Below are 19,310 nucleotides of genomic sequence, written 5' to 3' on the forward strand. Positions count from 1 at the left end.
TTTGCCACACCTTCGTAAAGGGGCAATGTAGAGTGGGAAGTTAACATACTTTGGGATGTGGGAGAAAACGTGAGCACTTACAGGAATCCATGCAGTCACAGGGAAAACAGGTAAACTTGACAGACAACAGCATAACATCTGTGATAGGTAAGTTACCATAGAGGATTCTGAGGGATAATATACATGCATTTATATAGACAGAGGTTGCTTAGGGATAGTCAACATGGCTTTTTCACTGGGAGATAGTGTGACATAAATTTGATTGTGTTTTTTGTGGAAGTAATCAAGAAGGTTGATGAGGGCAAAGCCGCAGACGTGTGTATATAAACTTCAGCAAGGCCTTTGATTCAAGATTCAAGATTCAAGATTTAATTTAATTGTCATTTGGACCCCTTGAGGTCCAAACGAAATGCCGTTTCTGCAGCCATGCATTACAAACAAATAGACCCAAGGCACAACATAATCTACATAAACATCCATCACATCGCTGTGATGGAAGGCCAAAAAAAAATTATCTCTCCACTGCACTCTTCCCCTCCCCCCCAAAAAACTTATCCCCCCCCCCCCCCCCCCCCCCCCCCCCCCCCCGATGTCAGAGTCAAAGTCAAAGCCCCCAGCTGGCGATGGCGATTGTCCCGCGGCCATTAAAGCCACGCCGGGTGATGCAAGGTCGCACACCGGGTCTTGGTGTTAGAGCCCCCGGCGTGCGCTCGCACAGTCCCGCGGCCATTCCAAGCCGCGCGGGGCGGTGATGTTAGGCCCCGCTCCAGGAGCTCTTCGACCCCGCAACTCGGGCGGGAGAAGTCGCCGTTGCGAGAGCCCTGAAAATCGGTCTCCCTCCAGGGACCCGCGGGCTCCCGGTGCCGCCGTCCGCCAGACCCACAGTTCCAGCCTCTGAATCTCCGGAGGTCGGACCACAGCAGCAGCAGCAGCGCTCCACCACCGCTCCACCCGCTCCGGACTCGGCCAGCCCCGTGACGGTGACGGTGAGTCGTCAGCACCAGTGTCCCCGGTCTCTTCCTGTTGGAGGCCGCTCCTCGTTGCAGCCCCAACGATAACGGAGACCCGACAAGAAAAGGTCGGGTCTCCCGTGCAGGGAGAGATTTTAAAGTTACCCCCTCCCTCCCACCCCACCCCCACCCCCACCCCCCACACACACACCCCAACAAAAAATAACAAAAACTACACAGAAACATGGACAAAAAATAATAAAAACGCGGACGGGCTGCAGTGGCCGCTGCTGACGAGAGTCGCGCCGCCCACCGGATTAGATTCCACATGGTAGGCTGCTTAGTTTGGTTTAGAAATACAGCGTGGAAACAGTGCCATCAGCCCACTAAGTCCGAGCTGACCATTGATCCCTGCACAGGCGTCGTTCCTGTACTGTTCTTTCCTCCTTCCTTTTCTGTGGCTCTGCACTGAATTGCTGTGTTTCTATGTCCAGGCTACTATAGTAAAGTTGGAAGACAAAGGGAGAGTAGAGGTTCCAACGAAGCCTTTAAATGTTTGACAGTATTTTGCAAGCATTTTGGCTTTAGTCCCGGGATAGGCAATGGAGTAACTCAGAATTAGTGAGAATATAGTCATCGAGTCATTCTTGCTCGAACAACATGCCTCATCTATACTAGTATCACCTACCTGCGTTTTGGCCCATATCCCTCCAAACCTGTCCTATCCATTTACCTGTCTAAATCTTTCTATAGCATTGCAACAGTACCTGCCTCAACTACCTCATCTGGCAGCTCGTTCCATACACCCAGCACCTTTGGTGTAAAGAAGTTACCCCTCAGGTCATTATTAAATCTATCCCCCTTCAACTTAAGCCTGTGTTTGGAATGTACAGAGAGATATACTGAGAGACTGCAGGTTAGTTTTCAGCACATAGGCTAGTCTCGCTCTCATGGCATTTAGAGGAAACAGCATAAAAAGATGCACTTAATCCAGAGCTCAAAGAAACGGGCATCATCACAAACTGGGAAGAGCAACTTATAAAAGCACTTGGTGGCATCAAGGCTCCTACTTGTTTCAGAGCCAAAATTAGAAGAGGAAAGGAGAGATACCACAGCTACAGAGCCCGGTGGTAGACATGTGGTTCCGGATTTTGAAACACAGAAACATAGAAAATAGGTGTAGGAGTAGGCCATTCGGCCCTTAGATGCCAGCACCGCCATTCAATATGATCATGGCTGATCATCCAAAATCAGTACACTGTTCCTGCATTCTCCCCATATCCCTTGATACAGTTAGCTCTAAGAGCTCTATCGAACTCTCTCTTGAAAACATCCAGTGAATTGGCCTCCACTGCCTTCTGTGGTGGAGAATTCCGCAGATTCACAACTCATCTCATCTCAGTCCTAAATGGCCTATCCCTTATTCTTAAACTGTGATCTCTAATTCTGGACTCCTCCAACATCGGGAACATATTTCCCACATCTAGCCTGACCAATCCCTTAAGAATTTCAGTCGAGTAAAAATGCTGGAGAAACTCAGCGGGTGCAGCAGCATCTATGGAGCGAAGGAAATAGGCAACGTTTTGGGCCGAAACCCTTCTTCGGAGTAGTATGGATTACTGAGTCACTTCCAGGTAAACCCCAAAAAGGGATTATCCTCAAATTCAGAGATTGCCACTGCTGACAAGATGGGTTAGGGTGAGAGGATGTTGATGTGGATAACGACACATCATCTGGCCAGGCTGAACCCAGCAACTCTGATCCAGTACTGTCTCCATGACAACGGGCCTTTATGGCCAAGGTAAGATTCTAACATCTACCAATACATTTCGGAGCTGAGAAGTGCAGGATAGCACCTTAATCATGGCGACTCATAAGTTCACAGGTCATAGGAGCAGAAGTAGGCCATTCAGCATATCAAGTCTACTCCGCCATTCAATCATGGCTGTTCTATCTTTCCCTCGCAACCCCATTCTCCTGCCTCTCTTCCCTTAACCCCGGCACATTTACTAATCACCCTTGTATACCGACTCAGTATGGTCAACTATCTGACACTTATATGCAACGCAGCCGCAGGTCCGGTGAACTGGGACATCGGGAGCTCGCGGGTCCGGGGGGAGAGAGACCGCTTCCCGGAGCTACCGCAACGCGACTTCTCCAGCCCGTGTCGCGGGGTTGGAACGACCCGGACCGGGACCGTACATCACCTGGCGCGGCTTCATGGCCGTGGGACTCACCATCGCCCGTGGGGGTTCCAACCTTGTACTTTCAGACCGGGAGCGGGGCCGTAAATCGCCCCGCGCGGCCTAAAATGGCCGTGGGACTTATCATCACCCGCCTGGGGCTTGGACATCGGGAGAGAAATTGAGAGCAGGGGAGAGAAAAGACTTTGCCTTCCATCACAGTGGGTTCACTGTGATGGATGTTTGTGTGAATTTAATTGCGTGTATGTCTGTAGGACATTGTCTTTGTTTGTATGGCTGTGGAAACGAACTTTCGTTTGAGTCTCACTTGGGCTCGAATGACAATAAATTTGTATTGTATTGTGTTGTATTGTGTTGTATTGTATTGTATATTTGTATGATTGTGTCTAACGTTCAGCAGGATTGTCACTGAACTGTATGTAAATAAAGAATTTCACTGTACTTAGATACACATGATAAAGTGCCGTTGAACTACTGAATACCAGCATGGACAAGTCAGGCCGAAAGGCCATAAATACTAAATCACTCTGCGGAGAACGCAGTATAACGTGTAATAACGTGTCATAATTTTAATAACGTGTAAATTACCAAAGTGACGCTCAGATTGCTCATTAACCAGATATGTTCATCTTTTTCAATACTTTCAATATCAGGGGTCACAGTTTAAGGATTAGGGGGAAATCTTTAAGAGGGAGTTAGATGTGCCCCTTGTGGCTAAATGGGGGTAAGGAGAGAAGGCAGGTACGGGATACTAAGTTGGATGATCAGCCATGATCATATTGAATGGCGGTGCAGGCTCGAAGGGCTGAATGGCCTACTCCTGCACCTAATTTTTATGTTTCTATCTTTTTATGTTAACGGACCATGGTTGAGTCTGACCAGCGCCTGTGTCTCATACTGATTTAAACCAGCATCTGCAGTTCCTTCCTACACATTTCATCTGTAAAATTTGGAACAGGAAACCCCTGCAATCAGCATTGCTAAGATGCCCATCAGCCGACAAACAAAGCCATCTGGATTGTTGGGCGGCAGGTCTGCCGGTTAGTTTTGCCTCCTTCCTCATGCTTTCAGTGACTAATGAATAATTGTGTCGTAATTTCTGCTGCAGTTGCTCAACACTGTAATTCACAGAGAAACATTCATCATACGTAATGAATAAAGCAGGTGGCTACGAGTGGTGGCTGTTGCATGGTTTATTTTAGTTTATTGTCGCGTGGTACCAAGATACAGTGGAAAGCATTTTGTTGCCTGCTATCCAGTCAGCGGAAAGACAGTACATGATTACAATCGAGCCGTCTACAGTGTACAGATCAATGTACAAGGGCAATCATGTATAGGATGGCAATCATGTATAGGATGTTTTCATTAGTGGGAGAGTCTAGGACGAAAGGTCATAGCCTCGGAATTAAAGGATGTTCTTATAGGAAGGAGATGAGGAGAAATGTCTTTAGTCAGAGGGCGGTGAATCTGTGGAATTATTTGCTACAGAAGGCTGTGGAGGCCAAGTCAGTGGATATTTTTAAGGCTGAGATAGCGAGATTCTTGATTAGTACAGATGTCAGAGGTTATGGGGAGACGGCAGGAGAATGGGGTTAGGAGGGAGAGATAGATCAGCCACGAATGAATGGCGGAGTAGACTTGATGGGCCAAATGGCCTAATTCTACTCCTACTCCTTATGACCTTGTGACCTATAGTGCAAGAGTTTAAATGTTTGCAATGTTTAAGAAACATATAGAGAGGTACATGAACAGGGTGGGTTTAGAGTGATATGGGCCAAATGGGAATAGTTGTGGTGGGAATAGTTTAGATGGGATATGTTGGTCGGCGTGGGCAAGTTGGGTCAAAGGGCCTGTTTCCATGCTGTATGGCTATGACTATATAGTCCAGTAAAGATGGATAAAAGATAGGCGGAGGGTCTCCGATGGTAGCCCAGGAGCGCTCTCTAGTTAGTGATTGCATGATTCAGTTTCCTGATGACGGTTGGAAAGAAACTGTTTCTGAATCTGGTGGGGGGTTTTTTTTCCCAAATTTCTGAACCTCTTGCCCGACGGGGAGAGGGGAGAAGGGGGAGTGGCCAGATTGAGACGGGTCCTTGATTATGTTGGTGGCCTTGGCGAGGTAGATACGAGGAGTCAATGGAAGGGAAGTTGGTTTGCGTGATGGTCTGGGCTGCGTCCACAACTCTGCGATTTCTTGCGCATGTTGGTAGATGAAGGGAGTGACTATTAAACGCTGACCGGGATAAGATCAACACCAAGGAGTGAGCAACTGAATGTTGTTACTGCTGGAAATCCTCAGCAGGTCAGGCAGCATTTGTGGGAGCGAGAAATGGAGTTAATGTTTTAATCAACCTCTATTATCCTAAATAATTCCAATGAACCCTCTTAATTCAGTTCAGTTTAGAGATACAGAGCGGAAACAGGCCCTTCAGTCCACTGAGTCCGTGCCGACCAGCGATCCGCACACTAACACGATCCTACACACACTAGGGACAATTTCCAATTTTACCAAAGCCAATTAACCTACAAACCTGTATATCTTTGGAGTGTGGGATGAAACTGGAGCACCCGGGGAAAACCCACGCGGTCACAGGGAGAAGGTACAAACTGCATACCGACAGCACCCATGGGCAGGATCAAACCTGGGTCTCTGGTGCTATAAGGCAGAAACTCTACCGCTGCACCACTGCTCCGTCCTGATGAACAAGGGACATTTGCTGTGTTTCTCTCTCCGCAGATGCTGCCTGAACCACCATGTACTTCTGGCACTTTTTAGCTTTCCAGCATCTGGAGGGTTTTATTTAATTTCCAATGAGATTTATTATTCATGGTTTAGACTGGCCACGTTTGACACCATGCAGGGCATAGCAGCCTGTTTGAAGGGCACCCCATCCACAATCATCCACTCATTCCACCACCAACACACAGTTGCAGCAGTTTGTGTCATGTGCAGGATACACAGTCACATCAGTGGAGTCTTGATAGTTCCTGGGAACTATCATCTCCAAGGACCTTAAATGGGGGGCTACCATCGACTCCACAGTCAAAAAGGCACAACAGAGGATGTACTTCCTGTGGCAGCTGAGGAAACACAATCTGCCACAGGCAACGATGGTCCAATTCTATACGGCCATCGTAGAGTCTGTCCTCACCTTCTCCATCATGGTCTGGTTTGGCCCAGCCACCAAGCACCACACCTGGAGGTTGTAGCGAATCGTTCGATCAGCTGAGAAGGTTATTGGCTGCAAACTCCCCCTCCATTGACGAACTGTACACTGCAAGGGCCAGGAAGCGAGCGGGCAAGATCATCTCTGACCCCTCTCAACCTGGCCACAAACTCTTCGAATCACTTCCCTCTGGAAGGCAACTCCGGACTGTCAAAGCCGTCACAGCCAGACATAAAAACAGCATATTTTCCACGAGTAGTTGCTCTACTCAATAACCAAAAATCTGTAGCCTCCTTTTGCTCTGGTATTTTACTTAATTCACATGTTTAATCAATAATGTTTTATTATTAATGTTTTATGTGTCATTCCTAACTGTCACTGTATGTCGTTGTCACTTGCAGGCGGAGCACCAAGGCAAATTCCTTATATGTGAACACTTGTTCAATAAACATTCATTCATTCATTCATTATTTAAGATTTTATTATGGGGTGAGATGGAGTAATCCTCTATTTATTATTGGAGTTGCTGGTGAGGCCGGGGGTGAACTTGCTGTGCCCTGTATTGGTCATACAGGCAATAATAATAATAATAAAAATAATAATGATATCAGATTATTATGGTCTGAATATAGAGGGAGATGCACATGACTCACTATAGGGTCATTACTAAGTCAGACTGTGATTTTTCCACGCCTGGTACATATAACGATTAAACCCTTGACTCTTGCATCAATACTCAGGAAGCTTGACACCATATTGGAAACAGTAGCCCTTTTATTAGGCACCCCATGTACATACGTTCATAAATTGTAGGAGCAGGATTAGGCCGTTCGGCCCATCAAGCCTACCCCGCCATTTCAATCATGGACACCTATCTTTCCCTCTCAACCCCATTCTCCTGCCTTCTCCCCATAACCCCTGACACCCATACTAATCAAGAACCTATCTATCTCCACCTTCAAAAAATATCCACTGACTTGGCCTCCACAACCATCTGTGGCAATGAATTCTCCAGATTCACCATGCTGTGACTAAAGAAATGTCTCATCTCCTTCCTAAAAGAACGTCCATTCATTCTGAGGCTATTACCTCTAGTCCTAGAAATTCCCCCTCATCTCCTTTCTAAAGGTACGTCCTTTTTTTAGTTTCAGTTTAGGTTATTGTCACGTAGATACAAGATAAGGGAATAACGTTTAGTGCAAGGTAGAGCCAGTAAGGTCCGATCAAAGACTGCATTCAGGACTGTAGTTATAGCAGGGTGCTGCAGTTGCCATTCAGTGATTTTATTCTGAAAAGGTACGTCCTTTTATTCTGACTCCACTGGACCCCTTCACTCCATTCACTGACTCCACTACCAACACATTGCTGGAGTGAGAGCAAGTTGAACTCACACTGGCCTCTATTAGTAATAGCTGAAAACATGTTAATGATTTCTTCATTCTGTTACCTCAACAAAGACCATTAAAGTTTAAGGCTTACTCATTTGCCACTAATATTGCACGATGCAGTTTGCTCCTTCTGAATCTATTTCACGTGCCCTGGTCCTCATTAACAGAGTCATGGAACATTGAATAGTACGGGGCAGGAACAGGCCCTTCGACCCATAGTGTTTGTGCAAAACATGATACCTAGTTAACCTAAACTCATCTGCCTGTACATAATGTGTTGCCAGCTGAGCTGACAACTGTAGTCCTGAGCTTACCTGTATAAAAGAAACAGCAGTAATCAACGCTGTAACTGACAAGCTGCTAATGCATTTAAACACATTAACGTTATTGCAATTAAACACTACAACCGCAAATAAGCTCTGAACTACATAGAGTATCATTGTTATTATTTCACTATTATTATTTGTGTTTTTTGTGTGTACCTATGTGTGTGTGTATATACATATATATATATATATATATGATCTATATATTTGTGTATATATATATGTGTGTGATTGTGAGTATATGTATATATACACACTGAACTTTTTTTTCTCTCGTTTGTCATAGTGTACTATATTTACATATTCTGTTGTGCTGCTGCAGGTAAGAATGTCATTGTTCTATCTGGGACATATGACAATATAACACCCTTGACTCTCGATCCATATCCTTCTATTCCCTGCACTTTCATGTGCCTATCCAACAGTCTTGTAAATGCCACTATCATATCTGCCTCCACCACCACCCCAGGCAATGCGTTCCAGTCCCCCGCTACTCTCTGTGTAAAAAAACATGCCTCGCACATCCCCATTAAATTTTTCCCCTCACCTTATAGCTATGCCCTCTGGTGTTGGACATTCCCACCCTGGGAAAAAGGTCTGACTGCCTACCCTATCTACATCTCTCATAAAGCTTAGGATCATAGAAGCATAGAAAATAGGTGCAGGAGTAGGCCATTCGGCCCTTCGAGCCTGCACCGCCATTCGATATGATCATGGCTGATCATCCAACTCAGTATCCCATCCCTGCCTTCTCTCCATACCCCCAGATCCCTTTAGCCACAAGGGCCACATCTAACTCCCTCTTAAATATAGCCAATGAACTGTGGCCTCAACTACCTTCTGTGGCACAGAATTCCACAGATTCACCACTCTCTGTGTAAAAAATGATTTTCTCATCTCAGTCCTAAAAGACTTCCCTCTTATCCTTAAACTGTGACCCCTAGTTCTGGACTTCCCCAACATCGGGAATAATCTTCCTGCATCTAGCCTGTCCAGCCCCTTAAGAATTTTGTACGTTTCTATAAGATCCCCCCTCAATCTTCTAAATTCTAGCGTTTACAAGCCGAGTCTATCCAAGTCTTTCTTCATATGAAAGTCCTGCCATCCCAGGAATCAGTCTGGTGAACCTTCTCTGTACTCCCTCTATGGCAAGCTTATATTATCAAAGGTTCCCACAGCCTTCGAGTCCAGTTTACTTCAGTTCCGTTCAGAGATACAAGCGTGGAAACAGATCATTCGGCTTCCTGAATCCGCATAGAACAATGATCACCCTTGCACTAGTTCGATCCAAACACTACGGACAATTTACAGAAGCCAATTAACCTACAAACCTACACGTCTTTGGAATGTGGGAGGAAACCGGAGCACCCGGATGAAACCCACGTGGTCACAGGGAGAGCGTGCAAACTCTGTACAGGCAGCGCCCATGGTTAGGAACGAACTCGGGTCTCTGGTGCTGTAAGGCAGAAACTCTACCGCTGCGCCACCTTTAATTAGGAAATGTCATAGAAAGCTGGGGTCCAGCAGGAATATGCCAGCTGAATTGTATTTGGGTTTAATGGCAAGTAGTTCAGTTACAGTAAGGACCTTTCTCTCCGTTCCAAGAAGTGAAACATTGAACCACATAAGCTTGAGTCATTGGGTCAAGGAGTCAGAGAACATGGACACAGGCCCTTCAACCCACAAACCCCATGCTTTAATCTAGTACCCACTTGAATCTCCCCATATTCCCATTAACTTTCCTCAAATTACCACAGAAGGCTGTGGACGCCGCCAATGTTTATTTTTAAGGTGGAGATTGATAGATTCTTGATTAGTACAGGGGTCAGAGGTTATGGGGAGAAGGCAGGAGAATGGGGTTAGGAGGGAGAGATAGATCAGCCACGATTGAATGGCAGAGTAGACTGGATGGGCCGAATGGCCTAATTCTGCTCTTATCACTTATGATCATGAACACATGAACCACCAAGCATGCGTGGTTTGGCAGGCACTGTCTGCAGAATCTTGGTGAGTTGCTGGTGCATCCTCTAAATGCACAAACTGCTGCTCCTGTGCATTGGTGCTAGAGTGAGCAGATGGTTGCAGATTGAGTGCCCATCAAATGGTCTGTTATGTCCTGTGTTGTGTCAAGTTTCTTGAGTGTTATTGAAGCTGTACTAAAATGGCAACAGAAGTAGATAGAGGGGTAAAGAAGGCTTTTGGTCTGCTTGCCTTCATAGGTTGTGGCGTTGGTAGATATGGTGGTTCCTCGAGGCAGCAGCCTCTGCAGTACGTCTGTCTTTCTTTTATTGTTGTCCTGTTGAGTGTATAGTTTGGTTGTAGTTTATATATTGTTTTCAGCTGTGTATATGTAGGGGGTGGGGGAAACATTTAAATCTCTTTCCTGTACGGGGGACCTGACTGTTTCCCTGTTGGGTCTCCGTTGTCGTTGGGGCCCAGCACCGTGGAGCGGCCTCCGACCGGAATGACTTGGGGGCTCCAGTTGCAGAGCTTGCAGGCTCACCATCGTGGAGCTGGCCGGCTTCGGAGCGTGGAGAGCTGTGGTGGCGCGCGGCTGCGACCTGACTTCGGAGCTTCGAAGGCTCTAGCCGCAGGTCCGGTGGACGGTGACATCGGGAGCTCACGGTGGGAGACCGCTTTTCAGAGCTCCCGCAACGGCAACTTCTCCCGCCCGAATTGCGGGGTTGAAAATGACCCGGAGTGGGGTCTTACATCGCCCCACGCGGGTTTAACGGCCGCGGGACTTGCCATCGTCCGCCGGGGGCTTTAACATCGGGAGAAGAATGGAAAACAGGGGAGAGGCAATGACTTTGCCTTCCATCACAGTGAGGAGGAGATTCACTGTGCTGGATGTTTGCGTAACTTGTGTTAATTGTGTGTCTTGTTTTTTTTTCTTGTTGTATGACTGCAGAAACCAAATTTTGTTTGAACTTCATTTGAAGTTCAACTGACAATGAACGGTATTGTATTGTATTGGATTGTATTGAGTATAAGAGTCAGGATGTCTTGATGGAGCTTTATCAGACTTTGGTTGAACCCCATATGGAATATTGCATCAAGATCATCGTCAAGACATTTGCAATCTCCTCTCTTGCCTCTGTCAATCTGAGTTGGGAATCAGAGAAAGAGACCTCATATAAACTTACCAAATAGTGAAAGGCTTGGATAGAGTGGATGTGGAGAGAATGTTTCCACTTGTGAGAGAATCTAAGACCAGAGGCCACAGCGTCAGAATAAAAGGGCGTACCTTTAGAAAGGAGATGAGGAGGAATTTCTTCAGTCAAGAGGGTGGTAAATCTGTGGAATTCTTTGCCACAGGCGGCTGTGGAGGCCAAGTCAATGGATATTTTTAAGGTGGCGATTCATAGATTCTCAGTGTCAGGGGTCATGGGGAGAAGGCAGGAGAATGGAGTTGAGAAGGATCGATCAGCCATGATTGAATGGCGGAGTAGACTTGATGAGCCGAATGTCCTAATTCTGCTCCTATGACATGAACTTACTGAACGTAAGGACGGTGAGCTGGTTTTCTTTTTGAGCTGCTAGTGATCACGACAAAGCAGAGATTATTGCACTGCTTCCAACTAATTCTACTCCCATCACTTATGAACTCATGTAGATGTAGAGAGGTGGAACCCCACAGTCATAGTTAATTTGTGAAAGAGGTCAGACAGACTTGGTGTTTATGTGGTTGGCAGACGAGGGTGGAGCCAGGCGCGGGTTATAAATGCCTGCTGAGGTTTGCTCTGGCCTTTGTGCAAAGGAATCGAGGTGAGGCAGTGACCAGTTGCCTGTGCTCCAGAACAAGGCAGCTTCAATGGCCGACCTGGACAGGTGAGTGTCGGACTGTGTACTGTGTGCTGAACCAGGTGTGGCTGCAGCCACTGCCCTGGCGCTGGCCATGACCTGCTCTCCGTCGATCTAAGTGTTTAAGAAGGAACTGCAGATGCTGGAAAATCGAAAGTACACAAAAAAGCTGGAGAAACTCAGCGGGTGCAGCAGCATCTATGGAGCGAAGGAAATAGGCAACGTTTCGGGTCAAAACCCCTTCGGAAATAGGCAACGTATGGGGCCGAAACCCTTCGGAAATAGGCGACGTTTCGGGCGTTGCCTGTTTCCTTCGCTCCATAGATGCTGCTGCACCCGCTGAGTTTCTCCAGCATTTTTGTGTACCTCTGTGGATCTAGCACTGCCCCTGCTCTGGCTTTTTATCTTTCTGCGAGTCAGTAGCTTCCTTCCCCCTTCTCTTCAGGACTAATCGGCGGCAGTGAGAACCGTAGTAAACCAACTGCAAGTATTCAGGAGCAAGGGCTCATGTAACTCAGCCGGTCAGGCTGAAGAAGGGTTCCAACCCAATCCATTTCTGCAAAGACGCTGCCTGACCTGCTGAGTTACTCCAGGACATTGTGCGCTATCTTCGGTATGAATCAGCATCTGCAGCTCCTTCCTACGTACAGAAAACTATTCGAACTCTGAAAATGATGCCAAACCCTGGCAACTCTTGTATATTGTCTCGATGGACTATTTCTCTGCACTTTGTGGAATCTGGGATTGGGCTTATGTACAGGAATACTTTGCTGAATTGTATGCAAAAATAGAATTACACGGTACGTTGGTACAGGTGACAATAAAGAACCATTGGGCCTTGTTCCACAGAACTGTTCCAGAGCCGCTGTCTGAAAAAAAGCTCAGAGAATAGCTAAGGACAAACTGCACCCCCTCCACACACACCTGGATCTCCTGCCATCAGGCAAGAGATACCCTAGCATCAAAGCCCAGACTACAAGACTGCTAAACAGCTTCCTACCACATGCTGTGAGGCTGCTAAACAGTCACTCTGTACTCACAGTCACCTGATTCTGTGGCTTTGCACTGACATTTTAATAACTCTGGCACTGGCCACTCAAATCAGCTGCCCTGGACATTTTAATGACTGTTTTTACTGTATTTTAATGTTGCTGTTCTACCTGCTTTTAATTATTTATACTGTTTCATCAGGGACTGGATTGTTTTTACTGTTATTATGTGTGAAATGTTTAAGTTCCATGTGCGATCTCCTGTATTCCCTGGGAAACATCTTCTCATTTTGCACTGCACAACTGTTGCTTTGCAAGATGACAATAAAGGTTGATTGATTGATTGATTGAGTGAGCATAGCTCTCCGTCAGAGTATAACATGCAGTGAGCAATCTATCAGGGTGGAATATGAATTGGAGGGGGTGGCAATTGGTCAATCTTCTCTCTGCATCCCAACGGTGAAGCTCGACAAGTTCAGTGTTGATTAAGGCAGTGCTGACAAATACTAACCTAGAAAGAGTGGATGTGGAGAGGATGGTTCCACCAGTGGGAGAGTCCAGGATCAGAGGCCATTGCCTTGGAATAAAAGGATTTATTATTTTTTTAAATGAGGAGGAATTTCTTTAGTAAGAGGGCGGTGAATCTGTGGAACTTATTGCCTCAGACGGCTGTGGAGGCTGTCAATGGATGTGGAAATTGACAGATGCTAGATTAGTTCGGGTATCAGCAGTTATGGGGAGAAGGCAGGAGAATAGGGTTGAGAGGGGAAGACAGATCAGTCATGATTGAATGGCGGAGGAGACTTGATGGGCCAAATGGCCTAATTCTGCTCCTAAGTTTCTATACTTAAGAATTTATGAACTAACCAATGCATTTCGTTCTCTCTCCCTCTCCCTCTCCCTCTGCCTCTGCCTCTGCCTCTGCCTCTGCCTCTGCCTCTGCCTCTGCCTCTGCCTCTGCCTCTGCCTCTGCCTCTCTCCCTCTCCCTCCCCGTCTCATGCAGGCTGCCCATGAGCTCAGCTTTCCAGCTGTATAGCTTCAGGATGCCAAACATCGGGTTCCAGAACCTCCCGCTCAACATCTACATTGTGGTCTTCGGGACAGCGATCTTCGTCTTCATCCTCAGCTTACTGTTCTGCTGTTACTTAATCAGGTAAGGGATGGCTTCAGTGTGGGGGGTGGTGGTGGGGGGGAGGGGGGGAGTGCGATTCTAGACAACACGCATTGACACACGCTAAAACCCTCGCCTGGACCTTCAGCAAATAATATTTGACACCAGGCCCCTGTGGTAACATTTGGACAAAGAATTAGATTTTTTGTGGTGTCAGCAGGGAATTTTGAAAGCAATTTTGAGGAGACCACGGTGGACAGTGTGATCATTGTCATTTGTAATCTTGTTCATTCCTGGAAAACTCCAACACCGATGAATGAAGGAGTACAAAAAGAAAAATGTTGTCATACAAAGGGTGGTGGGTGTATGGAACAATCTGCCAGAGGAAGTAGTTGAGGCTGGGACTATCCCAACATTTAAGAAACAGTTAGACAGGTACATGGATGGGCCAGGTTTGGAGGGATATGGACGAAACACAGTCAGGTGGGACTAGTGTAGCTGGGACATTGTTGGCCGGTGTGGGCAAGTTGGGCCGAAGGGCCTGTTTCCACACTGTATCACTCTATGGCTCTCTGACTCATGGTGGTGGACACTGCCCGGTCCATCAATTGATCTCCCTACCATCGAAGGGATCTATAGGAGGCGCTGCCTTATTCCCGATGGCAGAAGTGAAATGAGAGTACAGCCAGGGTGGTGAGGATCCTTGATGATGCCGGCTGCTTGTGAAGAGGGTCAAGGATCCTCACCACCCTGGCTATGCTCTCATTTTATTCCTGCTATCGGGAATAAGGCATGAGGCATCTGAAAACTGTGAAGAAGGAACATGTTCTTCCTCACACCTATCAGTCTATCGACACTACGAACACCAACTCAACTCGGAACTACAAACTGTCTTGGTTCCACTCGGGACTTCAGGCTTTTGTTTTGTACTCAATTTGTGGGGTTTTTTAATTGAATGTTTTTGTGTTTTGTTTTACCAATTGAGTGCGATGCGTATGTACCTGTGGTGCCGCTGCAAGTAGTACTATCAATGTTCCGTTTTGGTACATATGAGAGTTGAATGCTCTTGACTCTCATGTTGAACTGATGAAGGTTGGTTTTGCACAAACAATGAGAACTGGAGCCAAGCGGTATTCTGAGGTGTGGTGGAGCTGGAGCAGGTTCAGGAGGCGTGGAACAGCCGAGGCATGAAGTGAACAGAGCACAAGGCCTGCAGTTGTCAATTCTGGGCGGCACGGTGGTGCAGCGGTTGAGTTGCTGCCTTACAACGCTTGCAGCGCCCGAGACCCAGGTTCGATCCCGACCGGTGCTGTCTGTACGTAGTTTGTACGTTCTCCCCGTGTCCTGCGTGGGTTTTCTTCGGTTTCCTCCCACACTCCAAAGACGTACAGGTTTGTAGGTAAAATGACTTGGTAAAATCTACATATTGTCCCTAGTGTGTGTCGGATAGTGTTAGCGTGCGGCGATCGCTGATCAGCGCGTACCCGCTGGGCCGAAGGGCCTGTTTCCGCGCTGTGTCTCTAAACTACACTAAACTAAATTCAGATAAAATCTGATGAGGTCCACAATCAGCAACCATCATGAAGGGTGTGTAGGTAATGGGTGGGGATGTTGAAGGCAGCTGAGCTCAGCGGGGCCTTTAGGGGAAAATGGGCTGTAAGGCTTTGGAGAGGATGGAGGTCGGGATCCCCGACCTGAAAAGCAGAGCGGGAAATTGTAAAACCCCTCAGTGCATCCGCGGGCACAAAGTTAATGAGCCAGTAACAGGAAGAATCCCTCCCTGGTGCAACGGTAGAGTTGCCACCTAACAACAGCAGAGACCCAGATTCGATCCTGACTGTGGGTACTGTCTGTACGGATTTTGTACGTGCTCCCTGTAACCATGTGAGTTTTCCCCCGATGCTCCCACATTACAAAGACCTGCAGGTTTGTGGGTTAATTGGCTTCCGTGAATTTTCTCTAGTGTGTAGGATAAATCTATAGGGTGAACGCTGGTCGGCGTGGACTCAGTGGGTCAAAGGTATCCACGGCGTATCTCTTAAACTGAACTAAATAACTATGGAGATGTATGGACTGCCTTTCATGCAATGAGGACTTTGGGTGTTTTTACATTAGTATTTACGGATATTAGTTTAGTTTAGTTTTAGTTTAGTTTAGACCAAGCCCAGCATGGATACAGGTCCTTTGGCCCACCGGGTCTGCACCGACCAGTTATCCCCGCACACTAACACTATCCTACACACACAAGGGACAATTTGCATTTATACCAAGCCAATTAACATACAAACCTGTACGCCTTTGGAGTGTGGGAGTAAACCGAAGTTCTCGCGGTCACGGGAGAATGTACAAACTCCGTACAGACAGCGCCCATAGTCGGGATCGAACCTGGGTCTCTGGCGCTGGAAGGCAGCAACTCCATTCAATTAAATTTATTGAATTTTGTAAATGATTCCATGTTATCCGGGTATTGATCTAATGTGAGTTAAGCCTCAACAAGTAAGAGCTTTTATTCTTCTTTTGTCGCTACCTATGACAATTCAAAACACTTCTGAAGAAGGGCCTCAAACCGAAACATCACCCTTTCCTTCTCTCCAGAGATGCTGCCTGGTCCCGCTGAGTTACTCCAGCTTCTTGTGTCTACCGATTTAAACCAGCATCTGCAGTTCTTTCCAACACATTTTGACCAGACACCCTATCAAGTTTATGGTATACAAAATGCATATATATATCTATATCTATATCTATCTTTGCTTTACCAGGATTCCAGCTCTCTGAACACTAAGATGAAGAAAACATTGTGTGAATGATGTCACCTTATTTGAATGAATTTGCATGCATGCCTGTGTTAATAAAACAGGGTGGCTTTGTCTAACTTTCAGCTAATAATCAGTGGCATAGTGGGGCAGCAGTAGAGTTGCTGCCTCACAGCGCCAGAGGCGGAGACCCAGGTTCAATCCCGACTACGGGTGCTGTCTGTATGCAGTTTGTACATTCTCCCTGCGACTGCATCGGTTTTATCCGGGTGCTCCGGTATCCTCCACCACTCCAAAGTTTTTTTACGTTAATTGTCATTGGTATAATAAAATTGTTATATTGTTCCTAGTGTGCAGGATAGTGCTAATGTATGGGAAGATTGCTGGTTGGCACGGATTCTGTGGGCCGAAGGGCCTGTTTCCATGCTGTATCTCTAAAGTCTAAAGGATGTTTCCGCACTGGAGAGTGGACCGAATGCTGTTGGCAATTAGAGTCATAGACGCACACAGCAGGGAAACAGGCCCTTCAGCCTAACATGCCTTGCCAACCAAGATGTTGCCCCTGCCCACGTTTGGTCCACATCCCCCTAAACCTTTCCTATCCATGTATCTGTCCAACTGTTCAATGTTGTTATATTACCTGCCTCCTCTGGCAGCTCGTTCCATATATCCACCTCACTCATTGTGACAAGGCTGACCCTCAGGTTCTTAGTAAATGTTCCTCTCTCAACTGGAACCTATGTCCTCTGGTTCTTGATTCCTCTGTTCTGGGAAAGACTCATTATTTCTCTCATGATCTTATACACCTCTATAAGTTCACCCCTCATCCTCCTGTGTTCCAAGGACTAAAGTCCTTGCCTGCATAACCTTATAGCTCAAGCCCTTGTCCCAGAAACATCCTCGTAGTCTGCTCTACATTATGTCCATTGTAACAACATCGTTCCTATAGCAGGGTAAACAAAGGCCGGTCACGGTGGCGCAGCGGTAGAGTCGCTGCCTTACAGCGAATGCAGCGCCGGAGAACCGAGTTCGATCCCGACTACGGGTGCTGTCCGTACGTAGTTTGTACATTCTCCCCTTGACCTGCAAGGGTTTTCTCTGAGATCTTCGGTTTCCTCTCGCACTCCAAAGACGTACAGGTTTGTAGGTTAATTGGTAAATGTAAAAATTGTCCCTAGTGTGTGTAGGATAGTGTTAATGTGCGGGGATCGCTGGTCGGCGCGGACCCGGTGGGCCGAAGGGCCTGTTTCCGTGCTGTATCTGTAAACTAAACTAAAATCTAAACAAAACTGTAATGCAATGCTCCAAAAGTGGCCTCACCAACGTCCTGTACAACTGTAAAATAATGGCTTTGGTGTGCAGACAGAGGGATCTTGGAATCTTCAATTCATATTTCTCTAAAGGTGTCAAGACAGGTAGATAAGGCTCGGTACATTGATTGTAAGACTCGGAACGTCTCTATAGGACTTTGGCCACATTTGGAGTACTGCGTGCAGTTGTGATCACCCATTACAGGAAAGATGCGGAAGCTTTGGAGAGGGTGCAGAGGAGGTTTACCAGAATGCCGCCTGGATTAGAGGGTTTCAACTGCAGGGAGAGGTTGCATAGACTCAGGTTGGGGAGAGTTTCTGGAACAGCAGAGGTTGCAGGGAGATCTGGTAGAAGTATATAAAACTATGCGAGGCATGGATAAGGTAGACAGTCAGAACATTTTTCTCAGCACAGAAAATCAAATTGTAAAGGGCGCAGCCTACAGGTGAGAGGTACAAAGTTTACAGGGGATGTACAGGGCAAGTTATTTTTACACAAAACGCGCTGCCAGGGTGGTGGTTGTAAAGGATTGTTGACAACGCGACTGGTAGATGATAGGTGGTGGCAAATAAGAGGAGAAGGGTGGTTGAGACTAGGGTGGAGGGGTTGAGGGGAGAGGGAGAGACAGAGGCTCCTAGGGTGAAACCGGATGATGGAGCAATGATTGGTAGATGGAACTGGGAGAAGGGTGAGAGGGGTGGGTGGGGGAATGATTCTTGGGGCCAAGGGAGAGACGGATGCAGATGGGGAACAAAGGAAGAGAAAAGAAGACACAAAATGCAGATGCAACTCTCTGGAGAATGTGGACAGGTGACGTATTGGGAAGGGTACCAACCCAAAACATTATCTATCCACGTTCTCCAGAGATGCTGCCTGACCCACTAAGTTACTCCAGCATTTTGGGTCTTCTTTTGTAAACCAGCATCTGCAGTTCCTTCTTTCTACAAGGAAAAAGGCAAATGTGATGGGCTGGTAGGAGTGGGGGGAAATGCACAAAGGGTGTAGATTCAGTGTTTGTACCTTTGGATTGTAAGCTGCATGAACTGAAATTGAGGTGTTGGGGTCACACAGCATGGAAACAGGCCCTTCGACCCAAGGTTAATTCCTGGGGTGGCGGGACTGTCATATAGTGAGAGAATGGAGTTAATAAGGATGAGACGGCATCTCATTGAAACATATAAGATTGTTAATGGTATGGACACGCTAGAGGCAGGAAACATGTTCCTAATGTTGGGGAGTCCAGAACCAGGGACCACAGTTTAATAATAAGGGGTAAGCCATTTAGAACAGGGACGAGGAAACACTT

At 46.8% G+C, this 19,310-nt stretch overlaps 1 protein-coding gene across 1 annotated transcript in view; it reads left to right on the plus strand.

Annotated features, from left to right (window-relative positions):
• Positions 1-19,310, plus strand: part of rnf24 (ring finger protein 24) — a 155,118-nt gene that overhangs the window by 72,208 nt on the left and 63,600 nt on the right. Inside the window, exon 2 of the mRNA XM_055645571.1 lies at positions 13,833-13,982. Coding sequence (XP_055501546.1) covers positions 13,840-13,982 — 143 coding nt within the window. The 5' untranslated portion in view covers positions 13,833-13,839. The remainder of the gene's footprint in view (positions 1-13,832; positions 13,983-19,310) is intronic.

Source organism: Leucoraja erinacea, chromosome 1 (assembly GCF_028641065.1).
Source record: "Leucoraja erinacea ecotype New England chromosome 1, Leri_hhj_1, whole genome shotgun sequence".
In the NCBI taxonomy this organism is placed as follows: Eukaryota; Metazoa; Chordata; class Chondrichthyes; order Rajiformes; family Rajidae; genus Leucoraja; species Leucoraja erinaceus.